At 42.0% G+C, this 13924-nt stretch overlaps 1 protein-coding gene across 2 annotated transcripts in view; it reads right to left on the bottom strand.

Moving 5' to 3' along the window:
* The window catches only part of fancm (FA complementation group M), a 125227-nt gene extending 112604 nt beyond the window's left edge, over positions 1 to 12623 (bottom strand). For both annotated transcript variants that reach the window (XM_073039611.1, XM_073039612.1), the window contains exon 1: positions 11914 to 12623. In XM_073039611.1, the coding sequence (XP_072895712.1) occupies positions 11914 to 12463 (550 nt within the window). In that variant the 5' untranslated portion in view covers positions 12464 to 12623. The remainder of the gene's footprint in view (positions 1 to 11913) is intronic.
* Between the last annotated feature and the right edge of the window lie 1301 nt (positions 12624 to 13924).

The following is a 13924-nucleotide window of genomic DNA, read 5'->3' as shown; positions in this document are numbered from 1 at the left end:
CAGTGACAAGCATGGTGAAAAGTTTCACCAGGACATTGCGGTCATGGAGAAATGGTATTAGGGCAACTGAATCCATCAATGTTGCCTGATTATAGTTGGACACCTATGTGAGAAGCCTCAGACACGGAGTATAAATGAAAATCATCAACATCTTTAGCTTAGTTGAACTACTGCAAAGCGTCAGCACTGTTATGCAATTAAACACATTATGTTCAAAAAAAGTTAATTTCTTGTTTCTCCAATTCATACATGATACAAGTAGTCTGAAATTATATTTGTGTTTGGCTTCAAGCAGTCTATCACAAACAAAAAAAATTCTGACGGAGCAACATTTCCAAAAATATTTGTTGTCCAATGTAACTATTAGGAACTAATAAAGTTTTATAGTACTTTGGTACTATTGGTAGTGCTCCAATTTGTTCTGTATATCATTTAAATACATCACGTGTTATTTAGTTTGTCTTTTTTCTACCTTTTCAACTATTTCCATGAAACCGGCTATTGGGGCAGCTACTTAATAAGGCCAAAATGTACTACTCCTGATGTGTCCCAATAAACCAGAATCCACTGTGCTAAAATTTGTAATAATGTGCTAGTTCCTGTTAACTAAGCTCAATCTGAATGTTTTCAACCATTTATTTTGAGTTTTTAAAATCACTAAAGCAATTGAACATGAAATCTGTGCTCTGTTCATGAGCAGCAATTGTTAGAAATGGCTCTGGATTTACATAAATCTGATATAAAACAGAACTGATCATAGTAACACTTTAAAAAAAACCAGCAGCACAATTTTTACCTTTAAAATAATCTATGCAACTGCAATATGTAGATCCTGAGACATGATTTTTAGCAGAACAAAACATAGCTTTGCAGGTGAACAGGTGGAAATAATTTACAATAAAGAGATATCCAAAATGGATTCTCAGTCGTTTCAGAGAATTAGTAACCTTGCCCCTATGGAAATATAATTACCTTGTACATCTGTATCAAAAATTATGTTTTACTGAGAAGGCAAGGATTTAATGCCTTCTAAATGAGATGGAATATGGTGGTGGTGAACTACTGTAGCCCACATGATGAAGATAATCTTTCTCATTCTTCTGAGCTTCAGCAAACTTGCCTCATTTATTTGCAAATATTGATAAACATGTGAACAGGGAAGACTCTTCAAATTTTTCCATCCTCAATGATGATAGCTATGAGGAGAAGTGAAAAGAATATGTCTGAAACTTTTGGAACCATCTTTAACCAGAGTCTGACTAGTTCAGCTTCCAAATTTTAATCACAATCACAGAGGACAAAGTGTGGAACTCTGGAAATTCCTCTGCAAACTATTTTTCCTCTCTTTCCTTCTTTAGAATGCTATTTTGGCAACTTTCCCCAATATTCCTTCATGTAGCTCTATAGCAAGTTTGGACTGCTGCCCCGACTTACGTGGCCAATTACCATCTATGAGGTCACTATGTCTCATGCAAATCGGCTGGACAGGCTGGTGAACTCACATGTGAGGAAGTGGCTTGGGCTACCAAGATAACTTAGCAGCATAGGACTTTACGGGAACGGAGCCCTTTCTCTGCCAATTTCTAGTCTGGTGGAGGAATACAAATGTGCCAAAGCAAAGCTGGAAATGACACTCAAAAAAATCTCAGGACCCAATTGTAAGAGGCGTTGCTCCTGCTCTAGCAACAGGGAAGAAACGGACCCCAGCCGCAGCAGTACTGGATGCAGAAGCTGCCCTCCGACACCGGGACATAGTGAGCTATGTCCAACAGGGCAGAGGAGGCTTTGGCCTTGGAGCAATGAAACCTACCTGGCAAAAGGCTACTACAACTGAACACCGGCACCTGGTGGTGGAGGAGGTGCGCCACCAAGAAGCAGCAGCCAGATGTGCCAAAGCAATATCCCAAGCCAAGCATGGCTGCTGGATGAGGGGGAGAGTGTTGAAAGGAGGAAAATTACATGGAGTGAGCTGTAGAGCATAGAGTCAAACAGATTGAGCTTCATCATCAGAGCAACATATGATGTCCTGCCCTCTCCTATAAACCTAAATCTCTGGCTGGGAGAGGATCCAGTCTGTCCTCTGTGCACATTTCCGGCATCCCTCAAGCACATCTTGGTTAGTTGCAAGACCAGCCTAACACAAGGCAGATACACCTGGCGACACAACCAAGTGCTGAGGTGTTTGGCAGCTGAACTTGAGTGTAAGAGTGTAACCACCAACACCAGGCCCCTCAATGCCCAGACAACAGTTCCACAACTACCATCTTTCATCCGGGAAGCAGAGAAACCAGGGGCTAATGCCTTGCCTCACGACTCATGCCCACTGAGTGCAGTCAGGGACTGGGAAATGTGTGTCGATTTAGGCCAGAAACTTACTTTCCCATCTGAAATTACAACAACCAACCTACGGCCTGACCTGGTCCTTTGGTCCAACTCCTGTTTTTAACACTGAGTTGATGGTCACCTGGGAGAACCCTGTGGATGAGGCTTACGAATGGAAAAGGCTGCGATATGCCAACCTCACACTTGAAGCAGAGAAGTGAGGCTGGAATGTAAAAGTGCGCCCAATTGAGGTGGGGTGCAGGGACTTTGTAGCCAGTTCCACCGTAAGGCTACTGAGGGAAGTAGGAGTCAGAGGGCAGGCCCGTAGGATGGCAATCAAAGCACTTGCTAATGCCGCCGAAATGAGCGGTCACTGGCTGTGGCTGAAAAGAAGGGATGCTGTCTGGCTGCCGAGTGACCATCTAGAGACTAACCATGTGACACATACCCAGGCCTGATCAGCTTGTGGTGGGCTTGCCTCGGCTGGGGCTGTCCTGTGATAAAAGGCCGAAACACCCAGTGATATCGAGGTACGCAATTGAAGATGTGTCGTAATGGTAGTAACATCATCTAGTGGTCATCTTTAAGAACTACTTCCACTCAAGTCAAGTGCAGTGCAGAAACTTTAGGGATTGTAACATCCAGTCCTATTAATCAAAATTGTTGTTGGATTATGCTCAGGTGCAGTACTTTGGAACATTTTGTTATAAATAAATGGAAGTTGGTTTTTCTCTGATTTACAGCAAACTAAAATGTTACTTAGGCTTCTTTTTGCATGAAGAAGTGCAGCCTTGATATAAAGGAAAGTCACTCTCATTCCAATTGAATGAAATTAAGCTTTGCTGCCCGCTCCTCTCTTCCCCACCCACCATCCACATTATGTTTTAAATTTAATCATAATTAATAGATTAGTCCAAAGGCTTTTGTTATTAATTGAAAAAAATACTTAATTTATATATTAATAATTAATATATTTATTATTTGACTGATGCTATAATTATAAAATAAGGGCATTTCTCCTAATTTGGAAGACACCAACAATGGAAGGAGAGAATAAACAAGGTTGTATACTAACTAGTTTTGAAGTTTTATGTAGCAGAATAGACAAAGGCAAAACAGTTAGTGTTTGTTATGTATTGGAATTTCAGAAGATCTTTCATTTTTAAAAAAAGATCCATCAAAAGATTCAAACAAAATTAGAGTGTACAGGGTTAGAATAAATTGAACACATGAGACTACAGTTGCTGGAGGAATTCAGTGGGTCACATAGCATCAGTGGGGTTTGGAGGGGACGTGAGAAAGAGGGGAGAGAAGAGGGGAAAGAATTATCAATATTTAGGGTTGAAAGACTGCATAAAGGCACCTGAAGATTGATTCACAGAAGACACAGGAAACAGATCATTTTTGGGTTAGTGAGTTCTAGAACCCTCATTCTTTATAATCTACATCAATCATTTGAATTTGAGCATCAAACATCATATCAAAGTTTGCTGATGTTACAAAGCCATATGGATCAGTAAAATGAATAGGCAAGGGCATAGTAAATGCAAGAAAATGTGGGAAAAAATTGGAAAGACCTGAGATCATTAAGTTTAATAGAAAAAACTGAAAAGAAGGGGTTTATGTTTTTTAAATAGTGAGAATTCTCAGGGTATTTGTACATGAATCACTGAAAGTTAATAGATAAGTATAGCAAATAAGGAAGGTGTTAACCTTTAACACAAGAAGGTTTGAGTATAGTAGAGAAGTCTTGCTCAAATTATTAGGGGCTTGGTAGAATGCACTGCACAAGTCTAGTTTTCCTAACTATGGAAGAATATACCTGCAAAGTACAGCAAAGCTTCAAGAAATTGATTCCTAGAATGGAGATTGTGGCCCTGTAATATTATTCTCAAATTATGACAAATGAGTGATGACTTAATTGAAACACACAAATTCTTAATAAAATGCAGATTTATGTTTCCTTTGCCTGTGGTGAGTCTCATAATAAAATGTCAGTCATTTAGAAAAGGTAGGAAAAAATATTCTACCTAGACAGTGGTGGATCATAAGACTTCAGTATCCAAGATAGTTGTGGAGGCTTAATAGATTCAGACCAAAAAACAACAGATTTGTAGATATTAAGAAATTGGGTTAGTGCAGGAGAATGGTACAAAGATAAAAAATCAATCTTAAGGCAAGCATCACTAAAGTAAGACTATGCAGTTTAAGAAAATATAAGAGAGAAACATACCACCATGCTGTCAGAGGAATATTACTTAAGGTATCGTTGGCCATTTCAATTGGCGTAAGATCCGAACAGAAAGCTGCAATTTGAAAAGCAACATATTCAAGTACTCAAATGAAAATGGAGAAAAATTGAGAGGGACATGAATTTGAAGTGTGGCTTTTGATTCAAAGATTTACCTTCCATCTACATGCTCTTCAGTTTAATAGAATTATTGGTATGATCCATGTTTCGTAATCTATTTCTTAATATGTATCTACTATGAGAACCTGTTGGATTAGTGCCCAAACTACATTAACTGTTACTGCCAAGAACCTTCTGGAAGACCTTGCTGCAGCTCTATAGTAGAAAAATCTTATTAACAATTCATTGCAATGTGGATTAGGCAGCACAGAACTAAAGGAAAGCCAAGTACACAGGTGTGATTTGTAAATTTGAATTACATGGAGGCTTCACTAAAGAGAACACCTCAAATTTTTTTCTTTCCACACAAAGAGGATATCAAGAGTGGAGAAAGTTAGAAAACACAAATTAGGCAATTAGTTAATTGAGAGAATTGTCAGAGAAAGTCTGGTTGATATATTTATGGAAAAAAGCACTTAAAATAAACAAATAGTATAAATTAGTGACCAAATATCTACTCCTTTGGTGCAAAGTACTAAATGGCAGCAGTACATAGAGTCAATATCAGAGTTACTCAGATGTCATAGCATTTGGGCTGATACCTCAGTTTGTTTCTGACCTGGGAGAGAATTTCACCAGGCCCAATCCTCACAAAATTCAAGCATTCCAATTATTTGCAATGTTTCGACACCTAATGATCAGATGAAAATCCTTGATCTGTCAGCAGTTACATGGCAGAAACTGCTGACAAGGCACATACATAACTTCTACTTTAAAAAAAAGGTTCAAAAACTCACACAATGCAAGTAAATATACAAAAGACCAGACTGCTTGAAAAGCTATGTCAAGGAACACCTGTGAAAGAATATTCCAATGAAGGGTCTCTGATCTGAAATGTTAAATGCTTTCCTTCCACAGATGCTGCCCAATTTGCTGAGTTTTCCAGCATTTTCTCTTATTAATTACAGATTTCTAGCATCTGCAATTCTTTTGGTTTACAAGAATTTATTTACTTATATTTAATCAGTGGTTAAAGAATTACAGCTCTGATTAAAATGCATTAACTACAAGATTGCACAGTTATGCTAAACTAGACAGGTGCTAAGCCATTTAACAAACACGATCAAAGCTCTACCACATTTAAATCATGAAAGATGGTGAACAAGTAAACATCAAACATGAGGAGGTGGCAACTCCAAGAATTCAGAGAATTCAGAGACATCTCACTGCGTAAAGGGCAAGGTCGGAAACCACTGTTGAATGCGCGTGATCTTCGAGCCCTCAGGCGGCACTGCCTAAGAAACTGTCATGCTACTGTGACAATTATAGCCACCTGGGCTCAGGAGTACTTTGGAAAACCATTGTCACTTAACGTAGTCCGTTGCTGCATCCAGAAATGCAACTTGAAACTGTATTATGCAAGGAGGAAGCCATACATCAACTCTATGCAGAAATGCCGGCGAGTTCTCTGGGCCCGAGCTCATCTCAGATGGACCGAAAGACTGTGGAACCGTGTGCTGTGGTCAGATGAGTCCACATTTCAGCTAGTTTTTGGAAAAAACGGGCGTCGAGTTCTCCGTGCCAAAGATGAAAACGACCATCCTGATTGTTATCAGCGAAAGGTGCAAAAGCCAGCATCTGTGATGGTATGGGGTGCATCAGTGCCCACGGCATGAGTGAGTTGCATGTATGTGAAGGTACCATTGACTCTGAGGTGTATATTAGGATTTTAGAGAGACATATGTTGCCATCAAGGCGACGTCTCTTCCCGGGACGTCCATGCTTATTTCAGCAGGACGATGCCAGACCACATTCTGCACGGGCTACAACAGCATGGCTTTGTAGACACAGAGTGCCTGTGCTTGACTGGCCTGCTGCCAGTCCAGATCTATCTCCTATTGAAAATGTATGGCGCATCATGAAGAGGAGAATCAGACAACAGAGACCACAGACTGTTGAGCAGCTGAAGTCTTATATCAAGCAAGAACGGACAAAATTTCCAATTGCAAATCTACTACAATTAGTATCCTCAGTTCCAAAACGATTAAAAAGTGTTATTAGAAGGAAAGGTGATGTAACACAATGGTAAACATGCCTCTGTCCCAACTTTTGTTGAGTGTGTTGCAGCCATCAAATTCTAAATTTGTGTATATTTACAAAATACAATTAAGTTGGTCAGTAAAACTATTGAAAATCTTTTCTTTGTACTTTTGTCAGTTAAATAAAGGTTCACGTGAATTAACATATCACAGATTTTTGTTTTTATTGCATTTTGGAAAATATCCCAACTTTTCTGGAAATGGGGTTTGTAGTATGAAATTTGTTGTTTTGTAGCAGTAGTTCAGTTCAAAGACAGACAGAATCCCTGACTGTTGTAACATGAGGGCGCTCCATTCTCTTCTGCCTACGATCTCAGATCAGGTGTGGTGACCACTGAATTTAAGCATATTACTAAGCAGAGGAAAAGAAACTAACGCGCAGAGGAAAAGAAACTAACGCGGATTCCCTCAGTAATTGCGAGTGAAGAGGGAAGAGCCCAGCACCGAATCCCCAGCCGCCTGGTGGTCGCATGAAATCTGGCGTATAGAAGACCTCCTTTCTCCGATTTCTGCTTCTGCTCACCCAGATGTGCTGCCACCATCATCAACAGTTTTTGAAGAAACTGTTGTGCCAGTTTCAGCACCAGTTCCTGATGCTTCACTCATTCTTCAAGATGAAGATGTTGATGATCCTGACAACCTCACACTTGCAGACATGTAACTTCGCCTAAAGGTATATTAAACATCTCACTTTAGAAGCGGAAGTGCTCAACTGTTCTGAATGAGTTAATTCCTGTACATTTACCTGTACCCTTTATTTTATCTGTGCCTGTACTGTATATTACTTTATTAAAATTTCACTTGCTACTCATTTAATATTTCTGTTTCATTATTATCTAATTTGTACTAATTTACATGATATTTTAAAGGTATGATGAGGCGGTTAGCTATTGCTCAATGTGATCCTTCTGTAATCTGGCATTTTCACTACTCCGGCACACCTCAGGTCCCTATTATGCCGGATTATAGAAGGTCGACCTATACAATGTTAATTCAATTCACAATGTAACATACCTGCACACATCTAGACCTAAATAACAATCAGGCATGGGCTCACAGTTGGCAACATACTAACACCAGGTAGTGACTACCTCCAACAAGTCAACCCTCAACAGTGAACAGCATTACTGTAGCCAAATACTCCATCACCAACACTTGTGGGATGAGTTGGAGCTGTCATGAATGATAAACTCAACTGGACTAGACACAGATATAACAGGCTCACCAGGTCAGAAACTGGATATCTTACATCAAGGAGCTTAGAATTTGGCCCGTAAAGGCCTTTCTATCTGCAACACACACATGACAGAACATTCTTCATTTGCATGGATGAATGTAACTCCAGCACTTCTCAAGAAGCTTAACACCATCCAGGACAAATAAAAAACAGTTCAGTTGATTAATGCTCATTCCTTCCATTACCAGCACACTCATGCTACAATTCGTATCATCTTCAAAATTCCCTCTCTTGACCACTGTGAGAGTACTTCCCTTTTGAGGAGGTAACAAAGTGAATTGATGAGGGCAGGACAGTGGAAGTTATATACATAGATTTTAGTAAGGTATTTCACAAGGTTCCTTATGGTAGGCTGATCATACCACGATCAGGAGGATAGGACCTGCGGCAACTTGTTAGCTTAGATTCAGAATTCCATTGCCCATCGAAGAAAGTGATGGTGGAAGGGTGGTACTCTATTCTGCTTGAAGTCTGTGGCCAATGATGTTTTGCAGGGATCTGTGCTAGGATCTCTGTTATCTGAGTACATGTAAATAACGTATGAAAACACAGATGGATGGATTACTAAGTTTGCAGATGACATAAGATGATAAGAGTTCTGCACAAGTCAATTGGATAGTAAAGAATGCATATGACATGCATGCATTCACTGGTAAGCCAGTGAATACAAGAGTCAAGTTGCAACTACAGAAATCTTTGGTTAGGCCATGCTTGCTGACAGCAGCATTCGAGGCTGAGTGGAGCCAGACCCGATCCTAAAGACCAGGGGATGAGTTAGATATCACCCTTCCTGGCTTCAGGAAATCCAACCATCTAGCTGCTCCAGACAGCATTGTGTGCAAAATAAAAATCACAGCATTGTTCGCAATTCTGATCTTCCCATTACAAGAAGGATGTGGAAGCTTTGAAAAGAGTGCCAAAGAGATTTACTAGGATGCTGTCCGGATAAGTCAGTATGCGCAAAAATGGGAAGATGGACAAACTGTTTTCTCTGGGGTGGCAACATCTAAGAATTTTACAAACTGAGAGGCATTGATGAGGCAGACATTCAAAATCTTCTTCCTAGTCTAGAAATGTCAAACACTAGATTACATTTAATGTGAGATTGGGGAAAGCTTAAAGATGATGTGTGGAACAAGTTTTTGTTTGGAAAAATGTAGTGGTAGTGGTAGAAGCAGATACAATAGTAATAGAAGCATATACAAGAGTGGTGTTTCAGCAACTGTTAGACATACATGACTGCACAAGGAATGGTGGGATATGGATCATGTACAGGCAGAAGAGATTTAATTTAATTCAGTATCAAGTTTGGTTAGACATTGTGGCCTGAAGAGCCTATTCTCATGCTGAACTGTTTTCTGTTCTAAAGCCCTGACCGAGCAACAGAAACATGGGACCAAGATGCACTTCATCCTGATTTTGAAATTACACTCAAGAGAAAATCTGCAGATGCTGGAAGTCCAAGCAACACACACAAAATGCTGGAGGAGCTCAGCAGGCCAGGCAGCATCTATGGAAAAACGTAAACAGTCAATGCTCCCATCAGAGACCCTGGGATGAAGCGTCAACTGTTTACTCTTTTCCACTGAAATTACATTGCTTCTTTATTGTCACTAGGACCAAATCCTGGAACTCCCTCTCAATTTGCATTGTAGTGTACCTTCTTAAACTGCAATAGCTTCAAATGCCAAGTCTCCATCTCAAGGGGAAATAATGATTGACAATAAATACTAACCTAGCCAGTGATGGCCAAGAGTACTACAATAAGTGCGGGTACAGTCTGCAAGCCATCAGAGAGCTAAATGGCTATTCCATGCAAAGGTAGGGACACAATCCGATGTACAACAGCTGGGGCAGGGTTTGCATGTCATTACTTCCTACAAGGTGAAAACTAAAGGCACGTATCATTCCCAGATGAGCTGAAAACCTTTTATACACGCTTTGAATGGGAGATTAACGACTAACATCTGTTGAATCTGATCTCTGTCTCAAGAGGCTGATGTCAGAACATCTTTCAAGAGGATGAACCCTCATAAGAAATCAAGCCCTATTGGTGTACACCTGGCAGGGAAATGAAAATCTGTGCCAATCAAATGGCTGGAGTATTTGAGAACATCTTCAACCTCTCACTGCCGCAGTCAGAGTTTCCCACCTGCTTCAAAAGGCCATCAATCCCTGCCCAACAGCGGGATGAGCTGCCTCAACAACCATTACCTGGCAGCACTCACATCGACTGCGATGAGGTGCTCTGAGAGGTCGGTAAAGACTGACAGCCACTCCAATTCTGCCTATCACCACAGCAGGTCAACATCAAAAGCAATCACTGGCTCTCCTCTCTGCTATGAAGCACCTAGACAACAACAAAACATACATCAAGCTGCTGTCGATTAGTTACAGAATCATACCATCAACGAGTTCAAATCCTGGGCCTCTGTACCTCCCAATGCAACTGGATCCACAACTTCCTTAATGGGAAACCACAGTCAGTTCAGATAGGTCTAGTATCTCCTCTTGCAGGCAATTAACCTCAAGGGTGCATATTTAGCCCACTACTCTATCCTTGCTACACATGACTATGTGGCTAAGCTCAGCTCAAACACCATCTATGAATTCATCAGCGACACCACTGTTGCTGGCACAATCTCAGATGGCGACAAGGAGGTGTACAGGAGAGAGACAGATTAAATGCTGGTTAAGTGCCTCACAGCAACAACAACCATCAGCAAGACCAAGAAATTAATCCTGGCCTTCAGGAAGGGGAAGTCAGGAGAACACAGATGAGTCCTCACTGAGGGGTCAGCAGTGGAAACAGTGAGCAGTTTCAAGTTTCTCAGCATGAACGTCTCAGAGGATCTATGCATTCACACAATCATCAACAAGGCATGCCAGTGGCTCTGCTTCCTTACGTGTTCCTCAGGGTCAACATGTAACAAAAGACTAGCAAATATCTACGGATGGACAGCGGAGAACATTCTGACTGGTTGCAATGTGCAGAGAGGCTACATGGCACTGTACACTCAGCTAGCCCCATCACAGGCAAACATCCACCAAACAGGAAATCTTCAGGAGGTGGCGTCTAAACAAGGCAGAACCACCACCATAGGAATTTATACTCATTTCTATGTCTTGCACTGTACTGTTGCAAGAAAAATTTCATGACGTCAGTGGTGATAATCATGATTCTGTAAAGTGTATTTCTAAGACATTAATATAAATGCAAAGTTGAAGCACACACATACTCGCCAAATGAATAAGAAATGTGTGATCAGCTGCCTGACTGCATTTACTACTTCATGTAAAAACAAGTTTATAAAGACATTATAAAGCGCATTATAAAGACATTATTAATACGCAGCAGCCTCTCCGGACTCTGGACTGGGGATTGCCAAACGTTATGTGGATTTTCTGGTGTAGTCTGTTTTGTCATGTGCTTTTGTGGTATCATTTTGGAGGAACGTTGTCTCATTTTTTAACTGCATTACATTTGTGCTTTCTAAATGACAAATAAACTGAATCTGAATCTGAATAAAACAGAGAACTATGTTTTAAGGGATCTATTCACTACAAACAACCTTTGGCTAACATCAGAAAAAACGCTACCTCATTCATAGCGCCCAAGAGTTTAAGTAATGCCTTTATAAAGCTTTGAACAACACACAAAATGTTATGGACTCGGGACTTCATCAGGATTCAGCCTGAAACATCAACTGCACATTTCCTTCCATATGTATTGCATGACTTGCTGAGTTCCTCCAGCAGTCTGTGTGTGTGTTGCTCAAGTGTGTTTCCAACATTTGCATTATTTCTTGGTATGTATACAGCCTTGAGCGGAATAATTTATCAAATCTGATCCCAGCTGGGCTCAGTCACCAGTGTTCACATCATTTGCTATAAACGATAATTACCTGTCATCTCGGCCATGTGATTCTGCGGGATGCCCATCACTTTGTAACAAGCTTCGATCTGCTGAGCGACCAAAGGCTTGGTCGGAGCCATGAATACAATCTTCCCCGTGGGATACCAGCGGTAGAAGTTGTACATCAACACGGCGGCGATGAAGGTCTTGCCCATGCCGGTGGGCAGACACACCAGCGTGTTTTGGAAGAGCGCGGCACGGACCATGTTGAACTGGTAAGTGCGGAGTGGCCAGTTGGTCGGGTAAATCCACATGTCCCCCGAAGACAGATCGAAGCCGGGAAGGGTGGCATCGGACTCGGCCCTCGGGGCCCCTGAACCCTGTCCGCCGCCGCTGCCCAGGCTCTGCTCCGCCTCGAACACCGCCACCAGCAACACATCGTCATCCTCGCCGTCCTCGAAGCCATCCGGCGCGGCGGCAGCGGTCGCGTCTCCCGGCCGCAGGCTGCGCTCCGGCGGCCTGCCGTCAGAGCGGGGCTGCGATGCGCCCGGTTTGGTGCCCCAGCTCTGGAACAGGGTCCGCTGCCGCCCGCCGCTCATTCGCAAAGCTCCTGCAAGCCGTCAAATTCAAACCCTCTGCGCCGTTCAGCATCGTTTACTGGCGGCGGTCAACCACCGCTCGAATCCGGCGCCTTCCGTGACGCGCCGGGGTCAAAGGGGGAGCGCGCAACTCCTCAGGACTCCTGCGCCTCAGTCTCCCTCCTCCTCCTCTATCGCTTCTTCGCAGGGGATTGGCAGGCCAACTTTAAAATAAAGATGCATTACCGCCACCTACTGAAATGGAGTGTGAGTGACTAACTCTTAGCATCACCACCCGAAATAAATAATACTAATAATAATATCTAAGTAAATAATACCCTAAACTAGCGACTAGATCCTTTTTCACAATATACCCAAGTTTACTGATAATACAAATCAGAATCAAGTTTGTCATCACTAACAAATGATGTGAAATTTGTTGTTTTACAACAGCAATACAGTACAAAGGTATAAATATGTATAAATGACAAAAAAAAGTGCATAAAATTAACAAGGTAGTGTTCATGGTTTCATGGACTGTTAGGAAATCTGATGGCAGAGGGGAACAATCTGTTCCTGAATCGTTAAGTGTGGGGTTTCAGGCTTCTATACTTCTTTGTTGATGATAGTATTGATATCCCCCACCTCTCCCGGAAGTTCCGGGACTCTCCCACATATTGACAGCGGCTCCCTGACCCCGCAAATTATATACAATATCCTGGAAACTGATTTTTTGGAGGGGGGGGGAGAGCGAAAGGGAGCATCCTGATTGGTCTCTCTTTGTACTAAGTAGACCTATCAGTTTTCTCTGTGGGCGGGCTTTACAGTTTCTCTCTCTCTCTCTCTCTCCTCTCCTCTCCTCTCCCCCTCTCCCCCTCTCCTCCCCCGCCCCCCCCCCCCCCACCCCTGGTGGAGAACATTCTGACTGGTTGCAATGTGCAGAGAGGCTACATGGCACTGTACACTCAGCTAGCCCCATCACAGGTGAACATCCACCAAACAGGAAACCTTCAGGAGGTGGCGCCTCAACAAGGCAGAACCACCAGATTTCAGATTTCAGAAATCAGCTGTCTCACAAAACACTTGTGAATCTGATGTCTTGCAAAATTAGCAAATTCATTGACACAGACTGCGATGAGATTGAGACTTCCGTCAAAATGCTCAAGCCACATCACAGTACAAGGAAAGTTTGCAAAAGAAATAGAAAAGCTATTTCCATTTGCATTTGGCTATTGGCATTGAGACTGGCAACAAAATACTCAACAAGGAATATATATGTGTGTGTGTGTGTGTGTGTGTGTGTGTGTGTGTGTGTGTGTGTGTGTGTGTGTGTGTGTGTGTGTGTGTGTGTGTGTGTGTGTGTGTGTGTGTAAATAGTTTCAATGTGTGATCAAATAAATTGGTGTGTTCTTTCATAATCAAATGTCCTGTATACATACACCCTTGGAGGTCGACCGGGGGGGGGGTGGGGGGGTGCTCCCT

This window comes from Hemitrygon akajei, chromosome 3, assembly GCF_048418815.1.
Source record: "Hemitrygon akajei chromosome 3, sHemAka1.3, whole genome shotgun sequence".
NCBI lineage: Eukaryota > Metazoa > Chordata > Chondrichthyes > Myliobatiformes > Dasyatidae > Hemitrygon > Hemitrygon akajei.
Note: the sequence above shows the minus strand (reverse complement) of the source record. Positions and strands in the feature narration are given on the sequence as shown.